Source organism: Danio rerio, chromosome 7 (assembly GCF_052040795.2).
Source record: "Danio rerio strain M-AB ecotype USA chromosome 7, GRCz13ab, whole genome shotgun sequence".
In the NCBI taxonomy this organism is placed as follows: domain Eukaryota; kingdom Metazoa; phylum Chordata; class Actinopteri; order Cypriniformes; family Danionidae; genus Danio; species Danio rerio.
The window spans coordinates 63,864,601-63,885,365 of NC_141027.1; the positions used below are offsets into that span (position 1 = coordinate 63,864,601).

The following is a 20,765-nucleotide window of genomic DNA, read 5'->3' on the forward strand; positions in this document are numbered from 1 at the left end:
CCGGATATGGAAACCTTGGGATCATCTTGTAGCTGGTCTTGGATCCAATCAGTGACTCTGCATAATCTGAGGACCTCGGGATGAGTATCCCCAGGTGAAAATAGAGAATAATAAGAATAATTAGCGTAGCTGCTAATCATAGTGTATATAAGCAAGATGCAGAAGCCTGTGTGGAACCCGCTAGGTGATGCATTGAGTGTATGCTTTACTAAACAGATAGGTCTTTAATCTAGTTTTGAACTGGGAGAGTGTGTCTGAACCTCGGACGTTACCAGGAAGGCTATTCCAGAGTGTAGGAGCCATGAAAGAGAAGGCTCGACCTCCTTTACTCGATTTTGCTATTCTAGGTACTACCAGAAGCCCTGAGTTTTGAGATCTTAAAGAGCAAGTTGGATTGTAGCGAGACAGAAGGTTGGTTAGATAAACAGGAGCTAGATTATTTAGAGCTTTATAGGTGAGAAGTAATATTTTAAATTCAATACGAAACTTAACAGGCAGCCAGTGTAAGGAGGATAAAATTGGGGTGATAGGATCATATTTTCTAGACCTGGTAAGAACTCTGGCTGCTGCAATTTGTACTAATTGAAGTTTGTTAATAGAGGATGCTGGGCAGCCAGCAAATAGAGCATTACAGTAATCCAGCCTCGAAGTCATAAAAGCATGGACTAGCTTTTCTGCATCTGAGATGGATAGCATATTTCGTAATTTAGCGATATTTCTCAGATGAAAGAAGGCAGTTTTCATCAAATAAAATGATTCTGCAATAATGACTACAGCTCTGTTGTTGGTCAATCTAAACATGTGAAAATACTGCATGTATTAACATGTTTTAGTCCAAGCTAACTTTATAACTTCATTCGAGTGTTCATAAATTCTTCTGTTAGATAGTCCATAGTCATAATAATTATTGGGTGCTTTCAATCATGTGGTTTGGTTTATTTGGTTGAGACCAAGGGTCACAAATGACACATTGTTTGGGTTTCTTTTCACACTGCATTGACTGCTCTGGTTTGAACAGTGTAAAATGAATCAAAATGCTGTCATGTGACAAAATTTACATCACTTGTTAACCAAATGAACATATTTACTAAAATGTTTTTCGATTTAGCCCAAATTAACACGCTCAAATATTCCAACAGAATTAAAAAATAAACAAAGAGAGGAGGAAAAGCTGTCAGACAACACCAATCTTGTTGGAGAGAGGACTGTACTGGCTGACTGTATCCCTCCTCTTTGTGTTTGTATTCATCTCTTCAGAAAAACTATATATTCATGAATGAAGTGCGAAGGCAGCTTGAAAACAATGTCATGGTAAAGCACTGTAAAAGATACTTGCTCATCCCATAACACACTGCGAAGCTGATTATGGCAGTTTTTCCCAACCTTTTTTTGCCTGAGAGTCCCTTTCCCACTTTTGTAGGCCCCCTCCACATTTAAGGATATTTCCGGTCATAAAAGTTTGCAGTAATGACAAAAAATGTTGTATTTAAACAAACAGTATGTTTATTAATATATCTAGATATGTTTATGCACAAATAATAGCCTAATGTAAAATATAAAGCAAAGCATCAGTAGGCCATTTGTAACTGAAAAACATAAGCCTTTGACCTTTAAATTGAACCTATTTGAAATTCAATAACAAAAATATCAGTATTCACACTGGTGTATAAGGGGAAAAACAGTATAGGCTATTACGATTTACTACTTGCATGTTATTTGTTATGCTCTATCAAATAGTGTGAGGACTGCTGCCAGGCGAATCAGTGAGTCTTTTTTTTTTTTTTGGATTACAAATTTGTCAGAATTTTTTTTTTTTTTTTTTTTGTGGGCTTAAGCCCCTGATGTATTGTCAAAAGCCCCTGATCTTTTGGAATATATTGCACTTAAATAAAAATAGGTTGTATAACATTTATTTTGTTTCCCAGAGATGGGTTGTGACTGGAAGGGCATCCGCTGCGAAAAAACGTGCTGGATAAGTTAGCAGTTCATTCCGCTGTGGCGACCTCAGATAAATAAAGGGACTAAGCTGACACGAAAATGAATGAATAAATGTACATTTATTTTGTTATCGAAGTCCTTGAAATTAGCACATACATCAAGCGCTCCACTTAACGCAGCGTTTGTGTCATGTAGTCAGCTATTCAGCAATACCTGTTTCTACCGGCAGTTGGGACTGGCACTGTTGTCACATATGGTGTAAAAAAATCCTGTAATCATAATTTATTCATTATTTTGAGGAGCTGATGAGGTAATTATACAACTGTTTCGCAAAACTGAATAATTCTTACTACTGATGAAGCTTAATATTTGTTTTCACAGTATGAAATGTGTGTAGTTTTGGTGAAATTAAGTAACTAATCGATCAAATGTGCGTCATATCAATGTAAATACATGCGAAGTAGTCAGAAAAAACGCAAATTGTTCTAGCTTTCTACATATGATATTGATATCTCAACATATTCATCTAGATATGATATAGCTGGGCACATTTGTTTCTGTAATAGTTAAATCACAGTAAGTTAATGCATCTAGCTTATTATTTTATAGTTTCTATTATAACATGCTATATCAGTTAGCACCAAATTATAAATCGACTTTATTCTTATGAAAATACCTAAGATGGCTGGAAGAACACATATAGACCATTTATTGTCACAGTCTTGTAAATGATCAGTTAAAGCCTTTTTATGTTTTTATGCTAGATCACTTCAGCAACAAGCTACTTGAGGACCCTCAACTCTTGTCTCATATGTCATTTTCTTTATTACTTCTCGCAAGTGTTTGGTTATGAAATTTATGCCATATAGTAATTACCATAATTCCAAGACGACAGCACGTGACCTCTTTCCACATCCTCTGACTGGGGATTATCCATCTTTATGGGAACAGTCTGCAAAATTAATCCATGTGTAACTCCTTGCTGCATGACTTTTATTTATGTTCACATTTCCTTTTGCATGAAGACATCCACATTGGCAAAGCCAACTGCCTAAAAATGTATATAGACAAATATCATGAAATAACTACTTTATTACATTTTATTACTCAAAGCGCCACCATTTGTATGCTGGTCACATACACTAGTAAACTATTTTTGATCAGTAAGTCATGACACCATGTGTTTTTATGTAATTAAAACTTATTAAACCAAGTTATACATCTTAAGTTAGAAAGATGATTAAGCTGTTTTAACCGAGTTTAATGTAGCTTAAGTTAACCTCATTTTAGAGCTGCATGATTTATCGAAAAAAGATTGCGATCTCGATTCGACCCCCTAGAGGATCCTAATTCAGCATTTCTATGATTCTGCCACTCATATTTTCAAGGTCAGGAGAAAAGAAAAGGTGGCTGTACAAGTCTTTACATTGTCTTTACATATGTTGCTCAGCAAAGTGCACCAATGGTGTTGAAATGTTGTTAAAAGAGTCACATTATGTATTTATAAGGTATAATTCATGGCAAACATGTCATTTCTTTCTTTATAATGTATTTGCGGCCGCAAAATCACTCATGACAGGAGCTGACCGTGAGCTGTTACCACAGCGAGGACGCACCTGTAAATGAAGTCAACTTTAGTGAACAGATCTAGCGTAGGCTGTGAATAACAGGTAATAAAGTTGTAAACAATATTCAGTTTGTGGAACAGAGTGATCGTTTGGGAGCCGCATGGGAAGTATAAACCGCACTTATGAAGTATGAAAGCGCACATCATTGAAATGATCATATCGCATTTTAAAGTTATGATTACAACAAGCATTTAATATGTTTTTCTTTCAAAGCGAACACTGAGTGTTGTGCATGAAAATAAATGTTAAACAGTGTCATTATAACAAGATAATGCAAGAGGAAATCTGATAATGTCAAATGTCTAATTTTACCAGTAGGAAAAAAGGTCTAATAATGTTGTCAACGACAGGTTGCAAGCACATGTCTCAAACACAATGATTCAACATCAGAATTATGAATAGTTGTATTCTGATGTCTTCACTTTGCTGTGCATAAATGACCAGGACCAATTTAATGTCTGTTCAAGTCCATTATTCCAAGTCTATACAAAATTGAGCATTTAAACCAACAGTAGACCTACACATATTTATTGCTATTTTACCAGGTGTTTGAGAAATGTTTGCGAAATAACAATATTAATAGCCTCTCTTTAAAAAGACAAGGAATTGTTTAGTTGTTTTGTTTTTACCAAGTCATAGAATATGAGGAATTCCTGTTGGTCATTTTTATATTGCACTTACCATTAAAATGTTTGTTTATTTATTTATTTATTTTCTAGAACTATTTCTTTATTTATTCTATATTTTTATAATGTTGTTTCACATGCCTTTGCATATTGTTATGGCTATATATTCACTGCCATTTTATTCATTTTCCACTTGGCATCCAGCAATCAAAATCGGTCACCGGGCTGTACCTGTTGCATACACGCAAAGCATAATGGGTAATTTTGCTTTCTAAGAAAAAGGTCTATACGAGTCATCTGGCAAAATTATATTTATATTACAGTATATATCACAGTGAATTAAAATATTGCAATGCAAGTTTTTCCCAATATCGTGCAGCCCTAGTACAAGTTCATACTAATTAGCCACCTAATCAAAAAGTTATAAATTGCTTTGAGATGGTGTTGAACTTGTAGCACTTACCAATTTATTCACAAGTTCTAGGAGGTTGTGAACAATTTTTACAAGTTTCCTGGAATCCTACAATTATGGTGATTCTGGTGTGGCATGAGGAATAGGAAGAATCGCTGATATTCATATCTGGGAGCTGTGATTTAGAAAAGCAAGAATTAAAGTCAAAAACCTGACTTAAATGAGTCAAACTAAATGTACACACTTAAATTGGTTCCTTAACAGCAATTCGAAGAACATTTGATCTGACTAATCTGAGTTCAGTTAAAATAATCTAACAGCTCTTGCACGTTACTGTAGTGAAACCCTGAAGGTCGAGCATAGATACATTGACTGTTGTATGCTACCATGGCAACTATGATGAAAGAGCTCTGAAATGAGACACACCCATGTTAACAGCAGAGCTTGTTTTTAAAGTAAAAATATATATAACAATTTACACATAATAAATAAAAACACAGTACAGCTTGCAACAAAGCAAGAGCAGGTTGACAGAAAATTGCAGGTTTGAAAATATAGGCCAGTATTTAGGCCTGTTAAGGTTAAATTAAATATTTGTCACAATACTTGTAGTTTGGATTTGTTTTGTTTGCAATAACTTATTTAAATGTATTATCCTTCTATTCTTAAAGATGTTTTGTGTATATACAGTTGAAGTCAGATTTATTAAACCCCCCCCCCCCTTTAATTTTTTATTTATTATTATTATTTTTTTATATTTCCCAAATGATGTGTAACAGAGCAAGGACATTTTCACAGCATGTCTGATCATATTTTTTCTCCTGGAGATAGTTTTATTTGTTTTATTTCGGCTAGAATAAAAGCATTTTTTTTAAACATTTGTAAATAAAAATATTAACCTTTTTTAAATTATATATATTTTTGATAGTCTACACAACAAACCATCGTTATACAATAACTTGCCTAATTATCCTAACCTGCACACACTGCAAAAAATGCTTTTCTTACTTAGATTTTTTGTCTTGTTTTTAGTTCAAATATCTAAAAAATTTTATATCAAGAAGCATTTTCTAGGCAAGCAAAATATATTGTCTTGTTTTCAGAAATAATATGCCAATATTAAGGGAGTTTTTCCCCTTAAAACAAGCTGAATAATCTGCCAATGGGGCAAGTAAAATATTATAGTTTTTCCTTTTGACATGAGATTATTTTGCTTACCCTATTGGCAGATTATTTAGCTTGTTTTAAGGGAAAACTCACTTAATTTTGGCATATTATATCTTAAAACAAGACAGTATGTTTTGCTTGTCTAGACAATTCTGCTTGATTTAAGAATTTTTTTAGATATTTGGACTAAAAACAAGACCAAAAATTTAAGTAAGAAAAGTATTTATTGCATTGCAGTTACCTAATTAAACTAGTTAATCCTTCAAATGTCCCTTTAAACTGTAAAGAAGTGTCTTGAAAACTATCTTGTCAAATATTATTTACTGTCATTATGGCAAAGATAAAATAAATCAGTTATTAGAGATGAGTTATTAAAACTGGTATGTTTAGAAATGTGTTGAGAATCTGCTCTACGTCAAACAGAAAATGAAGAAAAAAATAAACACACACACACACACACACACACACGCATACAGTACATACATTCATATATATATATATATATATATATATATATATATATATATATATATATATATATATACTATTATGTGACTAGAGTTTTGATCATTATTAAGAGGTTGAGTGAATTAAAATAGCATCAAGTTATGGCAGATGAATGTTAACATTTACCTTGATTAGGCTTGAACTTAGACTTAGCCTGATAGTTAACCTGCCCTAGACCAGGCTAGTTTCCCAGCATAAGTTGCCAGAGTAACTGAGTTTAAACTATTGTAAATGTGATTCATGAAACCAAATCCACTATTAATAAACCTGACTTACCAAAATAAGCCTGGCTTTTTCTGTGTAAACACAGATGTCATTGATTCTTCCTATTAAAATATTGTGAAATGCGTGACCTGTCACCAATCAAATTTGCAATGCACAAACATAAGCAGTTCAATGATATCCCTGGCAGTTGTGTAATGTGAGAAGGAAAGCATGTATTGTGTCTGTGAGAGCTTTTGAGTATGGTAGAGCTTTATAAGTGAAATCAGCTGGTCATTGATAGCTCTAATTATCTCTTGACACTGGTTTATCAGGCTGTTTGCTTCACTTTGTTTTCAGCAAATTGAAAGGAAATGAGCCGTTAGTGGCTTGTGCGTTTATTTATCTTGGCTGTGAAGGCCAGTGTATGTGTGTAGGTTTTTTGTTGGCACAACGCAGCTGAACCAGTTGAGGGGATTTGAACATTTTGAGTAATTCGCAGAGAACACCACCTTCTGCAAAATGTGTGTGTGTGTATGTGTGTGTGTGTGTGTGTGTGTGTGTGTGTGTGTGTGTGTGTGTGTGTGTGTGTGTGTGTGTGTGATCCGTAATACTGTGTGTCTGCCTTTGAGCTTAAATACGTAAGCCTGTGATTTAATGCTATAGCTGACTGTGTGTGTATGTGTGTGGATGCCTACCTGTTTGTGTGTGTGTCTGTCTGTCTTGAGTAGGTTAGGGGTTGAGGAATGGAAAAGCCCCCATTTTGTTGCAGGAGATTAAGCATTTGTCACTTTCAAAGCACAGGCCAGAAAACTAAGCTGGAGGGCACACATTCTACAGTGATGAGAAATTCCCTTCTCCAATTTATTCCAATGGAGAAATGTCTGCCAGTGGCATAGAGCTCAGATTTCAATCTGCCTCGGTTTCAGCCCGCAATCTTCAGTAATCTCTCCACGAATCACCTTTCTCCAAATGGAACATTTCAATTGTCTGGATATGGAGTCCTGGATATGTTATTCATCTTAACTTTATGACAAATTCTCTGGCAATTTATTAATCTTCTAGTCATCTTTGGAGACATTTTTTATGTTAATTTTCTGTCATTTGTAGTAATGGAATTCACAGGACAATATCGTGCCAATTTTAGGCCAGCTTTGCATATTACAATGTTGCTATATGGAAATGATCACTGTTCTTACAATTCATATTATTTCACATGTTTTGTTTTTTAGAAAAGTACGTTGGCCGAGAGAGCTTAGTTTGCTGCAATTTAAGAAAACACAAGTACAAAAAAAACTACATAAAATTGAGAAAAGATCTTCATTCATTTGACAGCAATTAGGATAATGGCGTCTGCTGCTTCAGAAGCATTAATAATCAAATTAATATCGAAGTAAAACAGGACATCAGTAATATAGGAATATTTTGGTTTCAAAGTCAGACACCAAACAAAAACGGGTAAGTTTTAAGAGCTGTTGCAGAATTGTTGCCATGCTTACAGATTAATGGCCTGAAGGTTGACTACAAAAATCGCAGTTGCAATATCTGTCAGAAAAATCACAATTAGATATTTTCCCCAAATTGCACAACTATATTGTGAGGATTTGCTGCATGTATGCCATTAAACATATTTCTCAATTTGCTGGTAGTTTTTGTAATTGCATGTGTTTTCTTAAATTGCAGCACATTAAGCTTTCTCTGCCACAGTAGAAAAGTATGCTAAATGCATTAAAGGGTCACGAAACACCAAAACACATTTTTTTGAGCTGTTGACAGTCGTATATGTGTCCCACACTGCTAAAAACACTATTAGGACACCTATAATTTACTAAAAAGTGTAAATTGGTTGTTTTTGCGTTATTTTAAGCAAATTCGTACTTCCGGTTTGAAACGAATTTTTGAAGCTGCGTCACGGCCATGACATAATAGCGTGTATTCCAGCGTGCAGACTGGACGTCTGTGCCAGAGTGTGTCTTATTACGTCTTACAGCCTGCTGCATTAATGCATGAGTAAAGCTTAGTTCAAACCAATCAGCGCGCTCTATTGTGCAACTTCATTAATATTCATTACTGTCATAGTGTTTAGACGACAGATACGCCACGTTGTGTTGGCAAAAGAAGCGTGAAGTGTTGCTTTTATAGTTTGCTGCCGTTAAGTTTTGTTTTCATTTTCTCTCTGTGAGAGTGCAGCTGGAGTCACGTGTGGATTAACAATGTATGCGACGCTCGACAACAATAACTTGCGTGTCTAAGGAGGATTATTGTTTACCTGAGAGCTGTTCTCAACGCTGAGATCTGAATTCACTTGTAGTCTCCTCTTAATAAAGACGTGGCTCTAGTTGCTGTGGATTGTCCTGTCTCTAAAGATTTGGTAAGTTAGCGACCAGTGCTCTTTGTTTATTCAGTTCGTATTTTATTCGTATCGAACAAACTATTGTACCGAGTGTAAACAAGTTAGCACTACAACCAAACTATAACCTCGTGTAGGATTTTGTGACTGGAATAACACACGCGGCTTTCTGACGCTACCTGCAGAGTGCATCTAAGTTTCCAGGAAATGCGGAGGGTTTTTTTCTCTCATTCGCCGTGCGGTATCAAACATTGCATGAAAATACACGCTTGGAGCAGTTCCTCGAATCAAATATCTCGTTTGTCACGAGGGACATGAATGAATTCCCTGAATGAAAGAGTCAAACTGCAGTTAAAGTCCACCATTTATTAATTTGGCAAATAATTCGACTACAGATGTCCATGTAAACACAGTCACTTTGTCCGCTGTGGGTGAGTGTTTTGACTCTGAAATTCAGCGCGCCCAAATAAACACTCCCACACCAAGCCTCTTTTCTTCCTCCGACACTCCCCCCTAAACAGAGCTGGACACGCCCACTTTTCTGACTTTTTCCAAAGTAGAGGTGTGAAAACACCCTGCTGAAACGAGGGGGTTTCATGGCCCTTTAAGTGAACCTGAACGCCTGGTCATGGTCTGTTAGACTGAGAGATTCAGTGACTAAATAACTTTCTTGTTTGTTTATTTACTTGTTTGTTTGATTGTTTGTTTTACACTGGTGTTGTTAAGCAGAATTATTACAAATGTTAACTAACCCCTGCTCTAGATGAAAGTCAACCATTGCATAGAACCTAGTAACTGCCCTTATGCTTGACTGTCTGGAACACTTTGGTGGACACTGCAGAACGAAAATCCATATGGCAGCTTCTATTTCATTGACATTTATTATAGGTTAGCCACAGATGAATGTGTTTTGTCATTGTATTGATGGAAAGGAAGGTGGTGTGCTATGTTGACTGCTGTAAAGTGCAATAATCCCTAGCAGTTGACAAAGACGTTGCCAGGTGCATGTGTCATACTCCTGCTGTCAAACAGGTGTCTGCTGTGTACCACATCTGGCTTCTAATCACCAAGCAAAGCTCTAGCTCTTGTGTACATGGCAACGGATGGTGGTGGGCCTCTGTGGTAGAGTCATCCCTGTGTGAACATCCAAATGTCCATTTTTATATATATATATATATATATATATATATATATATATATATATATATATATATATATATATATATATATATATATATATATATATATATATATATATATATATATATATATATATATATATATATGATTCACTGTTTAGTATTCCAGTAAATGTCCCTTTTAAGACAAGTAATTTCACTCGGCGGCCATCTTTGAAACGCCTTTAGGGCAGTATGCTTGGGCATTCTGTCTCAATGGGAAAACATCAAATGCTCCAAAATTGCTTGCCAAGCTTACTGTTAAATTTCATATTCGGAATCACCAATAAAATTAAACAACTGTGTCTTTGGTTTAATTTCTAAACGTCCAAATCCGCAGAAACTCGTGTCTGGTCAGAACCCCTCCCCCAGAGTATTGTCAGTCTATAGTGATCAATGATAGGCTCCTATACGAGTAGGCATGGCCATATTGTACACTACACTTTTCCCCATTCAAAAAGATATGAGTGACATGTCTTGTGTAGGCTGCACGGTGGCACAGTGAGGTAGCATTTTCGCGTCACAGCAAGAAGATCGCTGGTTCGAGTTTCGACTGGGTAAGGGGACGTTTCTGTGTGAAGTTTGCATGTCCTCCCTGTGTTTTGTGTAGGTTTCCTCCGGGTGCTCCTGTATAGGTGAATTGGGTAGGATAAATTGTCGGTAGTGTATGTGTGTGAATGAGTGTGTATGTATGTTTCTCAGCGATGGGTTGCAGCTGGAAGGACATCTGCTACGTAAAACATACAGTATGCTGGATAAGTAGGCGGTTCATTTTGCTGTGGTGACCCCAGATTAATAAAGGTACTTAGCCAAAAAAGAAAATGAATGAATGAATGAACGAATGAATGAATGTCTTGTGTATTCTATAGTCTTTGTTACAGTGCACTAAAAGTTGTATAGTTGTCATGTATACGTTGAAGCTTGATAGTTATGTTCGTAATTTTTTTTAAATGAACACAATACGTATATTCTGAAAACATAATGCATAATGCTGGGATGTATAAACCCAATTTTGGATTAAATGCTGACAAATCCAGCCCGATCTCACAAGGAAATGTAACTTTTAGGTATTGTTTGAAAAGTTACATATTTATATCAGTACTTGATATTTAATTTATATGAAAACATACAATTTTTAATAGATGGCATAACCACAAACCTAACTCTTCTTCTTATAAGGGGATGAGCAAATTATACTAGGGCCCATTCTCAATTCTACCCCTTAGCCCTTCCCCTTACTCCTCGCTTTGCGTGTTTACGTGAAGGGATAGGGGTGTTCTAATTCTCTTTAGCTTGAAGGTTAGGGCTAAGGGGAAGGGCTAGCTACCCCTCGAAATGGAGATTTTTCAGAACCACACTTGAAACCAAGGGGTAAGACCCAATCCCAAATTCTACTATTACAGTCACAAGTTCATTTCCATATCGTTATGATAATATGATAATGTTACCTTCAGTGATCTCCTGAAGATAAATACCAAAAACACAACGCAACTGCAGCAGTCCCGATCATTGATCTCATATGAAGCAAGAGATCACAATGAGAAACGCTGATATGTGCAGGTGTTGTGTGCTGTCCTATTTCTTAGGGGTAAATTTTGAAGTCCTTCATTTTTACACTCTGTTTCAAGGGCCAAGGGAAAGAGGAAGGTGTAGGGGTACAAAAATAGAATTTGGATTGGGCCTAATTTTAATGAGTGAGATTACAAATTAAGATGCCAAGATTTCAAACTAATTACAAATTAATATAAATTAGACACTAAATCAAAATTACACAATCAGATTGCATTGACAAATCTGACTTTTGGTTTAGAGAGTTGAGAGGAGTTGTTTTAGAGTGCGTTATGATTTTTTTCCACTTGTTAAACCATTTGAGTTTTTGTCAAAGGGACTGGCATGGCAATAAATCTACACAACAGATATTGCCTAACTCTATACACCTGTTAAATTTTGCCTTATTTGTCATTATTTCAATTACATATGATGCCACGAGTAAATAGTTATGTTGGTTTCTCAATACGAAACTATTAACATTTGTTTCAGATAAATACTTTCGATGCTTTGCTGGATGATTAATTACAAATGTTCTTTAAATCACCACTTGCATTTAAAATTCTGTTCAGACAGAAATACAATTATCTTACATTAAGGTAATAAACCTACTGAAACAAAAGAATAAAAATGACCAAAATGCATAACTACTTAAAATAAATATGATGTAAAACCAATACTATGTAGTAATGATCTGTAGAATGTGAATATGTTGGTCTTTTGAGTTACTGTCTTAAATGTGATGGTCTCTGTCATACTGAGACGTGAGGTGGCTGTTTTTAATGCTGCTGTCTCTCTGAAGAGAAAAAGAGATAGTCTGGGAGTGTCTGTCATATTAGATGGATCTTTTGCCAGACGGAACTATCAATTATTTACAAGGGAACTTGCTCATAAAGAGCATGAGAAATGCCAAAGCCTGAAATGGCACGACAGGCTATGGAAAGGTCAATTCATCTGTGTTGCTCTTCAAAAAAAAAAAGAGGATGTATTAATAACTATTTTATTTGACCAGCCACTGTGAGAAGTCATCCCGAATGTCACAAACACACTTGTGATTGTCCTTGTGTCCTGAAGCTACATCGCTGACAATTTCAAATATCAAGTTAACTCTAATATCTTTTGTCAATGTGAACCAAAACAAAGTGTCCCTACAGCTTGGCAGATATTACTGAGAAATGGTTGTTCTGAGAGATCATGTCTGTGTAAACAGCACAACGGAGTATGACTGCATAAGCCAAGCAGAGCACAATATCACTTTGGAGATGGAGTCTAAATACGTATGTTTTGCTGGCACATGGAATTGCACATTTGGCACAGAAATTTAGTGAAATTACAAGCTAAAAGTACTGACTGCAAATATGAGCTGCTGTGGATTGCAATGCAATAGACTTGGTTTTTGTTGCCCAATTTGTCTGGTGTCAATTCCGGTAGTATTATTTTTTTATTCACTTTCGCCATAGAGATCATAAAAACTGTTATCAGCCATTAACCAAGCTAACCAACTAAGAGTTGAATCACAACATTTTAAAGTTTTCTTTAATCAAACAAAAATGAGCATTGTGTAAAAAAAAAAAAAAAAAGTCTGGTTCAAAATGATGCAAGGAGAAATACAAAACCGGTCATTTAAGGCTTTAATTATATCTGTTGAAATCAAGTTTGTTTCTGTATTATGCATACATATTTGAATTTAAATGTAGCGAGACTAAAACCAATTTGCAAGATGTTTTGACAATGTGTTAATCAGCTGTTTAACATGATTATAGACAGACAAGTGTTTAATAAACTAGTTTTCATTTCTGTAATTTGACTTGCACTGTTCTTTGTTCAGAAAAGGTTCTTTGACTTTAAGAGTATTTGTGAGTAGTTCATGTTTCTCATTTCCCATTTCATCAGGTTTTTACACCAATATAAGCATGATCATGTCCGCATGTTCCAACAGCTGAGGTAAAGAATTAGCACAGTTACTGAATGGCCCTTTGTTAAAGTCACTCTCCTAAGCACTGATTCAGCAGTCCAGCTCTGGCACAACACTAGATTCTTCAAATACCTCTTTAACAAATGCAACTTGCGTATTTCAATCCACACAATGGTGTATAAGTACAATGATAAAAAAAAGAAGAACCTTAATGTTAAATTGATTGATGCAAAAACCCCCAAGTGCTGTCTGTAAATTTTTTTTTTTTTTCCAAAATGAGCATTTATTTATTTTTTATTTTTGTATAAAAATTGAATTGTATTTAAAGTAAAATCTAATCAAACAATGGAGGCTGAGAAAAATGCTAATTTTGAAAGAAAAATTCATTGTCTTTATATAAAGAGTTTAAGTGTCTAAACCTCTAAATGCCGTCTGAAATGTTCAGCTAAAATTAGCATTTTCATCAAACTCCTATGTGTGTTCACTAATATCATGTTTATGCCAAAGAATAAGCCATATTGTCTTTAATGTGAAAACTCAAAATAAAGAAGGCTTAGAAAAATGTATGTTTTAATGGAAATTTTAGACGGCACTTAGAGCTTTTTGCATCTGAACTCTTTATATAAAACATTATTAAAATTGCACACAGACACACTTATATTCCATTACATGATACAAACAATACCTAATCTAGAATAGTGCTTTTAAATAATAGTAATAGTACATCCAGCATTGCTACATGGATGTGTAAATATCAGAAAGCACCATTACAGTTGCACACATTTGGAAATTCAATGCAATGAAATTACACCAATAAATTACAATTAATATAAAAATACTTATTAACTTACAAATCTAGATTTTAACCTAAATCTTAGAATTGAAATTTGACAGTATTTGGTAATTGGGCTCCCCCCCCCCCCCCCCCCATTACACATCTAACTTAAGTTAACTGAATCTGTGGGTCCTCTCTACACTACAAAACAATGTTCATGGATCTACAATAGTCTTGAAACTCATGGGTAATCATCATGACCTCACAAAAATGATCCTCAGCAGTCTCCAGATGACGCTTGCAAAGTCGGACAGCAGCTTGTTCTTTTTGATGACTATTACCTGGAAATAAGGTCTCTTGTGAAATTTACAAAGCAAATTTACTTCCCCATTTTATTGAGTCATGATGCTGTTTTAGAAAACTGTCTAGCCAGTCACATGATACTGACTGAAGCTCAAATGTAAAAAAATACAAGAAAAATTTTTTAGTTAGGATTCATTTTATATGATTAATTAAAACTGCAGCTTCTATAAAAACTCTAAAATGTTATACGAAATAGACACACACACTAACAGTGACTGTTTTTGTCTCCACAGGTGCTCTACACAACTGTCCAGATGGGTTGCAGTTGCTGTAGGATGATAAAAAGGTATAATGTAACACAAATATTAAACAGACTTTTTTTATTCTCATGTATGGTGTCCTACAGATCTTGAATTTTCTCTCGCATAACTTCTGTTTAATAGCTTAATGCGTATAGTCTTTCTAAAGCTGAGGTCAGTTGTCAGCACTGTTCTGCCCCCTGTCATTAGATTTCTTCTTTAGATTGTATATTTTACTTCAAAATGTATAGGGGTTGTTGTGATTTGTGGAGTTTTTTTTAGAGTAAAAACATGCACAGACATTCACACTCTCAAACAGCTCTTTAATTGCTCAGAATGTCACATTTCTGGGCTTAGCTTGAGCTGCATGAATTGCCACAAATACTGCAAATGCATGCTTTCTTATGGCATTTAACATCAGGTTGTAGTCTAATTGGCTTTGTGTCAAATCTGCTGAACAACACCCACACATTTTAACTCTGTTTATATGTGTTGGTCATGAGAAAAGCACTTATAAGTACATCTAAGTGTTTAGTAAGAGTATCTAGTGTGCTGATACTCAATAAATAAAATTGTATTTTGATACCACATGTTCCTTTGACGTATATCACAAGGGTGTCAAATCCTAATTCTACAAGGCTGTTATTGTTGTACTAAAGCAGGGGTGGGCAAACTCTGTACTGGAGGGCCAGTGTCCTGCACAGTTTAGCTCTGCCTCTAATCAAACACACCGGCTTATAGATTTCTAGTGATGTTAAAGAAACTGATTAGCATGTTCAGGTGTGTTCGATTAGAGTTGGAGCTAATCTGTGCATGATACCAGCCCTCCAGGACTGAGTTTGCCCACGGCTGTGCTAAATACTGTGTTTTATATAACCCTCAGTTAAGAAATGTATCATCATTGTTTGCATTTTTTTTTTTTACTTTTCATTGGCTTGGTAGTATTTTCACGAGTGTGCTTCAAATCTCTGAAAACTTTACACTGATTCAATACCGGATGTCATGATTTCTTTGTAGTTGCACATAATCATTGTTTCAGAACACAAGATCATTGTGATGTCACCAAAACACAACAGTAAGATCTTTTTAACTTAGTACTTTCAATGTAACAATCAGCTAATTCAATAGCAAACAATACAGGGTACAGGTTTCAAATTGCCCTCATTGCTGAATGAATGTTGCTGTAAAACAGCACACGCAGCCTTCATAGCCTTCACGTTAAATATTATGTTCAGAGTCAGACAATCTAAAAAAAAAAATAATAATCTATATATAAAAAATATATATAGAACATAAAAATGTAATCAAAGAACACACATTTTTGATTTGCATATTGCATACGTTTACTGAAGGCTAAAAGCTTTTTCAGTCATTTGTAACTTGCAAATTATCAGAAAACAATCAGACTAGATGGGAATCTGTGGATATAATAAAGGACTCTTTGATTAAACGATAAGATCAATTTAATGGTAGACAAATGTATTGTACTAGATAAGACATGCAACTCAAAACTCTGCAGTTACTGCACCTTAATTAAACATGCATATATTGTAGATGAAACTTATTTTGTGAAGTTGATTTTGTAGTTTTGATTATGTGCATTGCACTAGCACAGTTGAAAATTGGCTGAAATGTTTAAATGAAGTGCACTATTGATTATCTGTTGTGCTTTAAGTACTAAGTTTTAGGTTTTTAAAATTTTCCATTGCTTTGTGAAAACTGTGCCAAACCAATAAAAATAAATGTAAAAGGGGGTTTAGCATTGATTTTTGTGGTCTTGAAACCATGCTCCATGTAAACACTGCATTTTGTCAAATTACAAGCCTCATGCTTACATGCTTTGGAAAGTCACAAAAACACAGTGTATTGTATATTTAACAGTTATTTCATCTTGTTTAATATAGTTCACTCAATTGTGAAACTTCGTCAATATTTACTTGCAGTCCACACTTTTATGAATTTCATTTGTTGAACACGCAAGATATTCTGAAAAATGCTAGAAACAACTGACTTCTATTTTATCACTAATTTTATTTTCTATTTGTATAAAGGATATAACTGATGACCATGAAAATCTGACACGTATTAAGTATGCAGATGACATGGCATAATTAACCAAATTTTGCCAATTTTATCTCGAGTTGGGCAACAGAGAATTCCTTGCAGCTTAACATAGTAAGATGAAAGAAATGTGTTGTGGGGCAAACAAAATACGAATATTCGATTAGTGCTGTAATCGGGCCATAAAAGTAAGGCCTGACAGAATTCGGCCAATCAAAAACATTTTGATTGATAACTTTTTAAAAGCCTGAATCTGCCAGACATGATTCAAATGTGCACATGCACACAGCCCTTTTGCCTTATTTTAAGAATTTGTTTGTACTTGTTTTAACATAAGGCCACATTGAAGATGGAACAATGAAATAAATTAAGCCCTCTGTAACATCTCAGGGCTTTAAATTTGCCTAGGTACATACACTTACCATTTAAATGAAGATAAAGACTCTGTGGAATTTGTTTTGCCACTTTTCTTCACAATTCAGCCTTAAGGCAATAGTGAAGCTGAATAATAAAAGAATAATGCCAACATTAGCCTATATACTCTGTCTACATTATGCATTTATGACTTAATAAAAATTTTGTTATAATTTTTAAATTCTTTATTAACCAATATTAGGCTAGGTGTAAGGTGGGGGAACATTATTGAATCCACTGTAGATGGTGCGAACCTGCGCTCATTGATGGTGCGTCCTGCAACACTGAATACTCTTTCACTGCTGCTTCTTTTTTTTTTTTTTTTCCTCCATGACAGCTTGCTGTACATTTTCCCACTCCGCAAAATTCGCTCTCTGACTTCTGTCATTATTTGTTTTACCTTTGCAAGGATAGGCTTTGATCTTGTAACAAATGATTTAATTACTTTTGCATGCTAAACGAAATGCATCACATGAATGTTCATTTACCACGCAAGCCAGAGTGCGAGCGCAAGCCCCAGCCAGTCTAAAATGATTGAATTTAAGCCTGAACCCATCGGTTTCTTCGGGTTTAGGCAAAGAGCTTCAGATTCGGTGAACCTCTGTTTATTAATAGTGAGGAAATAGAACAGATGAGTTCTTTGAAATATTTAGGTGTGGAAATTAACGTTCAATTCTCTTTTGATATACACAGATAATGTTTTTAAAAAGGCTCAGCAGCTGTTGAATTTGTTGAAAACAGAGAAATTATGATATTGAGAAGTACATTTTGATTGTCATATATAAATCATTTATTGAGTCTATCCCTACTTTTAACATTGTTGCCTGGTTTAACTCCCTCTCTGTTAAAAGCAAAAATAAACTTTTATGGTTGGTAAACGTGGCGAGTAAAATAAATCAGTGAGAGGTGTTTGTCTCTCACCAATTATTTAAAGTAGCAACAAAAAGAAAAACCTCCACTATTGTGGAAGACTCCTCCTATTCTTTACATAGTTCCTTTAAGTTATTTATGTCCGTAGATGTTATAAAGTCTCTTTAGCAAATAAGGCTAAGTACATGAAGACATTTATTCCCACTGCCATTGGTTGTTTTAAATAGGAAAACAATTGTGTAAGTGCATTTGTTTTGTTTGTGTATGTGAGCTTATGTCTAAAGACAATTTTCTGACCCCTGTGGGATGGATATAAAGTTTATTGAATTGAATACTAGGAACAACAAAAAAAAAAAAAATACTAAGGAACTACTGTAAATGGATGCTTCTTTCCAACAAATGCCATCTTTTGTGTTCAACAGAAGAAAGAAACTCAAACAGGGTTGGAACGGGTAAAGGCAGAGTTAACTATCAACCATCCCAAAAATGAAACATTACACAATATTTACTCACCCTCAAGTGGTTCCAATCTTTTGTGTTTCTTTCTTCTATTGAACACCTGTAACTATTGAATTCCATAGTAGAAAAAACAAAAACAAACAAATACTATGGATATCAATGCTTAAAGGTTTCCAGCTTTCATCAAATTCTTCTTTGGTGTTTAACAGAAGAAAGAAACCGACTTTTAATGTTGGGGTGATCCATCTCTTTAAATGGACAAAAAAAAAAAAAAATGTTGGATTTTTCACTGCAAAAAGTCCATTCTGTAAGACTTGTCTACAGTACAAGGATGTGCTGAGCTAAAGCCTTTATGTAAATGAGTTACATACTTTGTTCATTCAGTCAGTGACACTATGACGCAGCAAATATGCTAATAAGATCCTAACCTGGGGTTTAGGAAGTTTAGTGTCAAATGTTAGTTAATGATTAATTGTTAACCCCAGGGAAATTGTAAGCAGTGTCCAGTTTGAAGCTTAAGTTAAAGCAGAGAAGTTTTTTAGGTCTCTAAATTATCTGGACCTCAGAAAGTGCATTTGGAAATGATTTATGCATCTGCACACAAGTGTTAGCATCTTGCTAAAATAAAGGTTTGAAACCGACTACATTACAATTTTTTATTTATGCATTTAGAATTACTGTGACTTTTTTTCTTCAAGTGAAAAAGTCAGTGATGCAAAAATTACAGAATCCTCCTACATTTTAGATGAGATGGTTGGTATTATTTGCACATTTTTGAAAATCCATAAGGAAAACGGGTGGATTAGGGTGGATAAAATGTCAATTAAGTTCCCAGGTTTTTATTGCGTCACTTCAGATCTGGCTGCTAATAAATATTAGCATTCTACTTCTCTGTTGCAACTTTAACCAAAAAAAAAAAAAAAAAAAAATCTCATCGCTTGGCAGTGTATGTTGTTTTATGAGGATAATGTTGACTGAGAGTTATATTTCTCATCCTGTCAGGTAGAGTGGAAAATTCCATTTCATCTACCATAAAACTGTTAATCTGAAATGGATTTCAGCTAAGATGGGTGCTCAAATGAGAATTTATAATAAAGATATATAATGAAAATGGCTCTAGTAATGCATCGTATCAAACACACTAAACATCTGAAATATGGCACTGCATTCTACACAAAAGACAGACAGATAAATGCAAAATACATCTTTTAAGGTTGACATTGGTTGTGTAACCTGCCTGCCATTTTCCGTGTGGATTTTCAGCAGGCAGAAGGTGTGAAAAACAGAAGGATCTCAGCAGGAAGTGTCTGACAAAAACACCAGGCTCATTTCGCAACACTCTATTTGAGATGCAGGTCTCCCTTTCTTGTTCAAACTTCTTGCTTTTTTATTTACAGCCTCTTTAATATTATAATTTACTGTAATTTTTACAGACAGAAATATTGTTTTGTTGCTTGGAAAATCAAATAGCTAAAAGAGTCAAGAAAACACAACAGGCTGTTGTCATTCACAGGCGTGTTTACAATGTCGTCTGCTGTACTGGCTGTGCTTTCGTCAGTATAGACGTTTGCCTGTGCTATGCAAATCATGAGTGAATTCAAATGCCCTGTAGATATCAGGTTACAAAAATAAAGAGAGAGAGAGAGCGAGACATGTCATTTGCATTCTGTGATGAAACTGACAGACAAGTACAATTTATAAAGATTATGATTTGGAATGATGGGGCAGATTGGACACCAGATAAATGGAGAACAGCTGAGTTTGATTGTGTACAGATTTTGACAGGATTATTTTTACAAGAAGAGTCCAAACATTTTATTGAATGCCGAAAGAAAGAAAGAAAGAAAGAAAGAGAAAGAAAGAGAAAGAAAGAAAGAAAGAAAGAAAGAATAAAAGAAAGAATATTTCAAGATTAGAATTTAAATTATTTTATTAATGTTTAAATTTAATAATTTTATTAGTGATTCTGATACGTCTGTGGATTTAATTTAATTGTGCAGTTTGCATCAGATCATTAGTAAATAAACCATGGTTGGTCTGTGTTTGTTTGTATATAACTAAAAGTAGTTAAAAGCTCCCCTTGCTTGAGAGGATAGGCATTTGCATTTGTTTGC

At 34.7% G+C, this 20,765-nt stretch overlaps 1 protein-coding gene and 1 long non-coding RNA gene across 2 annotated transcripts in view; one reads left to right on the forward strand and one right to left on the reverse strand.

Moving 5' to 3' along the window:
• zgc:194930 overlaps positions 1-20,765 on the forward strand; it is a 42,429-nt gene that overhangs the window by 11,538 nt on the left and 10,126 nt on the right. Inside the window, 1 exon segment of the mRNA NM_001130770.4 lies at positions 14,842-14,894. Coding sequence (NP_001124242.2) covers positions 14,863-14,894 — 32 coding nt within the window. The 5' untranslated portion in view covers positions 14,842-14,862.
• Positions 1,785-18,857, reverse strand: LOC147836158 (uncharacterized). Its single transcript, XR_015496423.1, has 3 exons — positions 18,706-18,857; positions 4,656-4,779; positions 1,785-2,989 (listed from the first exon to the last, which is right to left on the reverse strand). It is a non-coding gene; the product is annotated as an uncharacterized LOC147836158 (long non-coding RNA).